This window comes from Cloeon dipterum, chromosome X (genome assembly GCF_949628265.1).
Source record: "Cloeon dipterum chromosome X, ieCloDipt1.1, whole genome shotgun sequence".
NCBI classification, from domain to species: domain Eukaryota; kingdom Metazoa; phylum Arthropoda; class Insecta; order Ephemeroptera; family Baetidae; genus Cloeon; species Cloeon dipterum.
This window is the reverse complement of record NC_088790.1, coordinates 28,490,229-28,497,445: the sequence shown is the minus strand read 5'-3', so window position 1 is coordinate 28,497,445 and position 7,217 is coordinate 28,490,229. Positions and strand designations below refer to the sequence as shown.

Here is a 7,217-nt window from a genome sequence, read left to right as displayed (position 1 = left end):
GAAATCCAAATATAATCCAAGCTCGTAAGTTTCCTTGTAGGGAGCCACTTTGAACTCTTCTTGATAAGAATACATGACTCCGAATTTGTCTTCGAGGCAGTAGTCACAATATTTAGGCAAATTTTTCAAGTTGTAGGGCACTTCCTGGTAACGGATTTTAATTTCTCCATTTTTGCGCAGTTTGACTTTAAATCTAAACTGGCGTACTTCGAAATTTTCGTGTTTGAAATGAAATTCGATCCAATAGACGTCAAGTGTCTCATCTGAAAAATATATATTTTTAGTTACAGCCCATGCTATAATTTTAATGGGACTCAGTGTTTTTAATTTTAGATGGTTTCGTTGCATTATTATAGACGATATAGATCTCAACTGATTCGCATCATTTTGTTTCAAATTTATTTATCAGATTCAAGTGAAGTTAAAATTGAAACGTAAGAGATAATTTTTTACCGTGAGTCAAATTTATGTTTCACGCTTACCTTTAATTTGGTAATAAATGGAGCTGTGGCTCATTCCGGATTTGGCGTTTAAAGGAGCGATGGTCCAATTAACGGAAGGATCAGCTGATTGAATTGTCCCTTCTTTCGTCACTGCTACGCGGGTGACATTGAGGTCAAAGAGTTGAATTCCAAAAGGCAGGTCAATCAACGCCTGAAAATCAAATTTTTAGTAAAGATTTTGAGTTATTTATACTAATTTTTACACACCTTTCCATCAAAGAATTTGTCGTCACTCAGGTAGTAGCTTTCTTGGTTCTTGATTCCTGTTGAGAAATCAAAACATATATGAAATAATAATACCATAGATTAATTTAATTTATTATAATGAATTTCAGTTAAGAAGAAATAAAATGAAGATTAGGAATTTCTAAAACCCTCTAGATATGATAAGAATTTTGAGAAGAATTGGTAATTTTAGAATGCAGGCCAAAAACGCAATATATTCCAGAGAAAGATGAATTTCAACCTGTACGAGGTAAAATTGCGTTTTGCTCAACATAACCCAAATTTTCACTGTCAAATAATAATAAATCGACAACGGTGCCGTAATTGTTTACATATTTGATTTTGTCAGTTGCCCGCATTTTGATTACGGTAGAGAATTCGAACAGAATATTCCATATTTGTCTTGTCATTCCACACAGGAATGTGTCCGCGAATGAATAATCGGAACATAGTTTTACATTGCAGGCCATAAATGCAATAAATTCTAGAGCAATATTAATAATTGATTATTTTACCTTGCCATACAACCAAAATATGACTTTTAAAATATCTTTAAAATTAGACAATGCTTATGTTGCTAAAGGCCACGTTTGAATCCAGATCATAATAATATATAATTATCAGATTTCTATCTGTGCTAAATAAAAATTCTTACCATCATCTGTCTCCGTTAACGCAACTCCGGAAAGGAGGAAATTGGCGGCAGGTATTAAAACAGAAAGCAGTAGGCAGAAAAATCGCGCTTTCCCCATTCTCTTAGCTTTCGTTCTCTTCGGCGTCCAGTAGTAAAATGAGGTTTTGTTGCCAGAGGATTTGATTGTCTCACAATCAGTTCAAACCGCTCTCGGTTGGTTGCTTACTCCCACTCGTACGACAAGATAAACTCGCTTCGTGTATAATTTTTCATTAATCGGTGCATCTTTTAAAATTTCCTTCACCCCTCAGAAAATTCCAATCATCTTTCCTGAGGAATTCGAAACATGCGAAACACTTAAATTACTCTTCTCGTCTTTTCCTCTGAGCCTTTTTCATTATTCAAGAATAAGAAGTAAGTGTTTTATATTCATGATTTTTGTTGGATAAGTAGAAAAATTATTAGTCGGTCATTTTTTTATTCAACTCCTGCCATTTTTCCGCTTTTATGTGTGTATTTTAATTGTCATTCAAGAGAAAGTGTTTAATTTTCCATTTGGTATAGTAAGTTTCAGAAAGTACGAATGTTTTCAATAAATTTAAAAATCTTTTTTAAATTGTAAGCATTTTCCATTTAACCTTTTGATTTAGGGTGTTTGCCCTTCGCGTCACAAAATGAAAGTCTTTTTTATATTTTCTCTGCCCACGGGAGGTGCTGAGTCGAGGTTCAATAAAAAAACATACTGAATTAATGAGGGTTGACATCTTAACGAAATGAGATCAGTGTTTAAAAAATTAGAACACCTGCGTAGGCTCCTCAAGTGATCGTTATAAAATGGGAATGGTGCTGTGCCGCTTGGCAAGGGTGCTGCACAAGTTGCATAACATAAAATTGGAGAAATTAACTGATAATATTTATTTATGTGTCTTAAATCTGTGATAGAATTAAAAGTCACTATTTTCAGCCAAACAGAAGATTGATGACAGAATAAATCTTGACTTAAAAATGAAAATCTACGCAATTCAACGAGTAGAATTGAAATTTTCACGGCAGTCAAGGTAAATTTAATAAAAACAAACATTAATCATGTTAAACATTTTACTTGAATCTTATGGCTCGTATATTTACAGTAATTTCCTGCTTGCCCTGCCCAGCAGGCCAACTTCAATATTTACACTATGGTCTCTTCATTTTGGGAGGTGTTAATGTCCCCGTCTTCCTGCTCATTGATCTGATCTCTCGCTCGATTATTGCCTTCCGGCTGAATTAACTGATTCGTGGGTGGGATGCGTTCTCGAAGCCATTTCAACGGAATTGTATAACATGCTTCAACAAATTGTTTTTTGAACAATATACAGATGTAGATTACAACATTTAGATGTACGAAGATAACAAGTAAATAGATGGGTCTATTATATATATATATATTCAAGCCTGGTCTCATTATTTTATTTCGTTAATGAGATTTAACAAAGGAAATACAAAATCTTAACGAAATAAAATAATGAGACCAGGCTTGAATAGATTGATTACGGAATAAATCTTGCTTTAAAATGAAATTTATGAACTTCAACGAGTTTAATTGAAGTTTTCATGGTAGTCAAGGTAATTGTAATATAAACACAGAAAATTTTTCCAGATATAAATTACTTTAAAATTTACTTGAATTTTTACAAGCCCTGGAAAAAGGGCTTTTCAATTTACATTGATTTCCTGCTTCTTTTGCCCTGCCCAGCAGGCCAACTTCAATATATTTACACAACGGTCTCTGTGGGTCTCATCGGGTTGGTGATTCCGTGCCCGTCTTCCCGGCCATTGTTCAGATTTGGCTGATTCTTGGAATGGATGCAATTTCGAAGCAATTTCGACGGTTTTGTATAACACACTGAGACAATTTTATCTTTGAACAATACAAGGACTACGAAGACTATTACTGCAATACCCAGATGTGCGCCAACAGCCGGGTAAAAATCGAACGAGAGAATATCTGAAATTAAAGAGAGAGAAAAAAAATTAGTTTTCTATAGTAATTTTCTTGAAGCTATCAATTTTTAAAGAGATCTTAAAAGCAGCCAAATATTCAAGTGGATCGTCTGTACTGACAATTTTTTCATCCTATTTCTATTTTGACCCGCAGGACTTGATTGGTGCATGCAAAAATGTGGTTTTACTCAGTGGGGGCCAGATTTGTGCGACGCGCAGATATGGCATCCGGTGGAGTTTGACGCGAAAAAACTGTCACGTGAAAATTCGCAAAAAGAACCAATTTTTGGTCATTATTGTGATGCATAATTTGCATTACTTGCACTAATTGTGTCTTTTGGATCGTAAAACAAACTCTTGACACTCGCACGGCCATCCAAAGAGAGCTTTTTGTTTCCCACATTCAGACGCCATCTTGGATCTGCGCAGTGCGAACCAATTTTATCGCACATCTGACCCCCGCTGGTTTTACCGGGCCGTTAAATATTTCCAATGAATTGGAACAAACTAAAATGAACAGCAAAGTTTGGAGCGTCCTCATTAAAAATCCAAATTTATGTCGTGCAGAAATTGGCCTCATAACTCGCACGCAACAAGAGGAATAAAAATCAATGAGAAACCGGTTGATATTTTGAGACTTTGACTGTTTCCACAGTAAAATTAATCAAAGAACCTAGAAACAAAATGAATAATTTTTTGATACCTTTGTCGGTGTTTTTGCAGGATTCCGACTCATTCACGTGGTACACATCGCATTTGTTCTCCATCCACACGTTCCGCAAGCTGTCCCTCGTGCTGGAACACTTTTGGATTGCTGGGCACCACGAGCATCGGGCAGTCTCAATCTGGCTGAGCTCAAATTCAGTTTCGGTGCAGTCATAGCAGTTCGTTTGCCCCATGCACCAGTCAGCCGTGAAAAATCTCATTACAATCCCTTTCTTGACTTCGTATTTTTTGAAATCCATAGGAAACCCAAGCTCGTAAGTTTCCTTATAGGGGGCAACTTTAAATAATTCGTGACGAGGAAACATGACTCCAAATTTGTCTCCGAGGCAGTTGTCACATTTGTCCCGCAAATGAGTCAAGTTGTAGGGCACTCTCCTGTAAACGAAATCGATTTCTCCTCTGACGCCTAGTCTGACTTGAAAGCTGAACTCTTGGTCTCCAAATTTGTCGTGGTTGAATCGAAAGTTGTTCCACTGGACGTACAAGCTATTTTCTGAAAAAGATATTGCTTTTATTTACAACCTCTGCCAATATTTCATTAATATAGAGCTTTGATTTTAAACCAATTTTTTGGAGCAAAATTGTTAGACAGCGGGAACTAGATTGATGCGACGTGCAGATATGGCGTCCGGTCGAGTGTGGCGCGAAAAAAGTCCAGGAGAAAACCAAGTTTTGGTCAATATTGTGACGTATAATTTGCACTTGTACTAATTGTATCTTTTGGATCGAAAAAACAAACTCGTGACACTCGCACGGCAATCCAAAGAGAGCTTTTTGTTTCTCACATTCAGACGCCATCTTGCATCTGCGCAGTGCGAACCAATTTGGACCCCGCTGAGTTTAGACAATTTCTGAGCCAATTTCAAACGATTTAGACGATCTTTATTACAAGTTGAAATTGTATATGAGCGAAATCTGTACTCCGTGAATTAAATTTAATTTTAACGCTCACCGTCAAAGAGGTAGGAAATATTGCTGCGGGTCATTCCGAAACTGGCCTCTAAGGGAGCGATGACCCATTTGTCGGTAGGATCTTCTGATTGAATTGTCCCTTCTTTCGTCACTGCTACGCGGGTGACATTGAGGTCAAAGAGTAGAAATTCAAAGGGCAGATCAATCAACACCTAAAACTCAAATTTTTAATGATATTTAAAAAAAAACCTTTTTGATACCGTTCCATTAGCGAATTGGTCGTCGGTCAACATTGCCGCATGTTCTTCACCCGCCATATTTTTCCAAAATAAATTGGCAACGAAGCCGGCACTGTTTATATACAGGATTTGCATCGAGTGGTCTTTGCTGATTTCATGCCAGGAGGCACCTCTTTGCTCCTCGTTTCCTGTTGAGAAATCATTTCCTTTAAGACCTGAGTTTTGTTTAAATGTAAAACTTGTTACGGAGAAATAAAATGAATTGAATCGTCGGAATTATCAAGTCACCGCAAGTGTATAGAGTTTTCTAATAGCAAGCCTAATTTAATAATAATGATAAATAAACACATACAATAAAAGAGCCTCGTCTTAAATACTAAACGTGCGTTGGCAATCTATTCGAAAAATTCCGGAAACACTCCAGATATGCTCAGAATTTCGACTAGAAATATCAAAATATTTTCCGATTTATTGCATATCTTACCGAGACTGTTTTAAGGCCAGATTCCATTATTATGTTAACCGTGGCTTGAAATTTGAATAGTGTGTGAATTTCAACAGTGCTTCTAGCAATTTTCTGCTAAATCTTTCTTACTGCTGAATTTATTATGGGCCAGAATTAACATTTTTTAATTTTTGTAGGAGAAAAAAATTATAAAAGGAAATAATAATGTTGTTAATTTAGTTCTACCGCGCCATATTTCAATAATTCTAAAAATCTGTGCTTACATTTAGAGCATAACGATAAAATTAATCTAGCGCGGGTTTGATTCGAAATTCCAGGTCTCATCAGCAATATATTCATCATTCCACACAGGATGATACCAGGTTCTAGTTCCCCTTTGCCATTCCCATTAAAATCTCGAGTGAATGGTCGGACTGGTAATTTAATCGCTGGCATTGTTGATTGGCCGAGAATGCTACACAATCCTCGGCGCAAGAGTATAAAGGCCAGTCGAGCAGCTGCGCTGCCTGCACCTGCAGCAAACCCTTTTGCGGCTATCGAAAAACGCGTTAAAATCTACGAGATGAATTAATGAACCTGTTGGCCGCAAAATTAGTAATTAAACTCGGTGAATGAAAAGGCTCAACGACCTCGCCATAGAATTTATTTACAAAAATAGACAATGCTTGGTGTTAAAATCATAGTCAATATAATTATCAGATTTTTAACTCTGTTAATTAAATATTCTTACCTTCATCTGTGTCCGTGGACGCAATTCCGGAAACGAGGAAAGCGGTGGTAGCTATTAAAATAAAAATAAATCGGTCGTAACATCGCGCTTCCCCCATTATTTAAGCTCTCGATCTCTTTGGCGTTCGGACGCAAAATGAGGAGTTTCTTCCAATCCATCGCTTTGACACTATCCCCTCAGCAAATTCCATTCATCTTTCGTGGTTGGTGCTTCTATAAGCAGGGAATTCGAATCATGCGCTACCCTCAATAATCTCGGCATATCCATCACTGTCACTGTCCACCCCTCTGCGCCTTTATTGTCATGATTACAAAAGTATTTTTATTTTATTCGACACCTCCAATTTTACCGTCTCAAACGTCAGCAATTTTGTGACGTGTGAGGAAAAAAGTGTCAAATAATTTACATTGCTACAGAATTCACAGAACTCTCATTGAAATTTAAAAATAAATTTTTAACAAATAAATAATATTGTATGCCCTGTACGTTCAATCTTATTGATGAATGTGGACATAAAATGCCATTTGTTCGACAAATTGTGATATTTTATGTATCTTATAAGTACTTTTGCGTAAGATTCTGAGATTCGAAATAAGTCTTAAAAAGCTCTATAAATAAACTGAGGCACAATAAAAAGTGATAAAAATTATTTAGTTATTTTATGCTCTTTTTTCATACATATTTTGTTTAGTTTAAAAGAACGCTGTTTTTTAATATTATACGGTAAATTAAAAAAAAAATCTGAAATTGGGTTCAGTACACCCAGTTTCAGTATTTTTTTTTTTTATTATTATAATTG

The 7,217-nt window shown here is 36.0% G+C and overlaps 1 protein-coding gene across 1 annotated transcript; it reads right to left on the bottom strand.

Annotated features, from left to right (window-relative positions):
• Positions 1–3,005: 3,005 nt before the first annotated feature.
• On the bottom strand, positions 3,006–6,514 carry LOC135946446 (plexin domain-containing protein 2-like). Its single transcript, XM_065494659.1, has 5 exons — positions 6,419–6,514; positions 5,244–5,410; positions 5,024–5,195; positions 4,049–4,564; positions 3,006–3,349 (listed from the first exon to the last, which is right to left on the bottom strand). The coding sequence occupies exons 2-5, from the start codon at positions 5,355–5,357 to the stop codon at positions 3,117–3,119; spliced, it is 1,035 nt and encodes a 344-aa protein (XP_065350731.1). The 5' UTR covers positions 5,358–5,410; positions 6,419–6,514; the 3' UTR covers positions 3,006–3,116.
• Between the last annotated feature and the right edge of the window lie 703 nt (positions 6,515–7,217).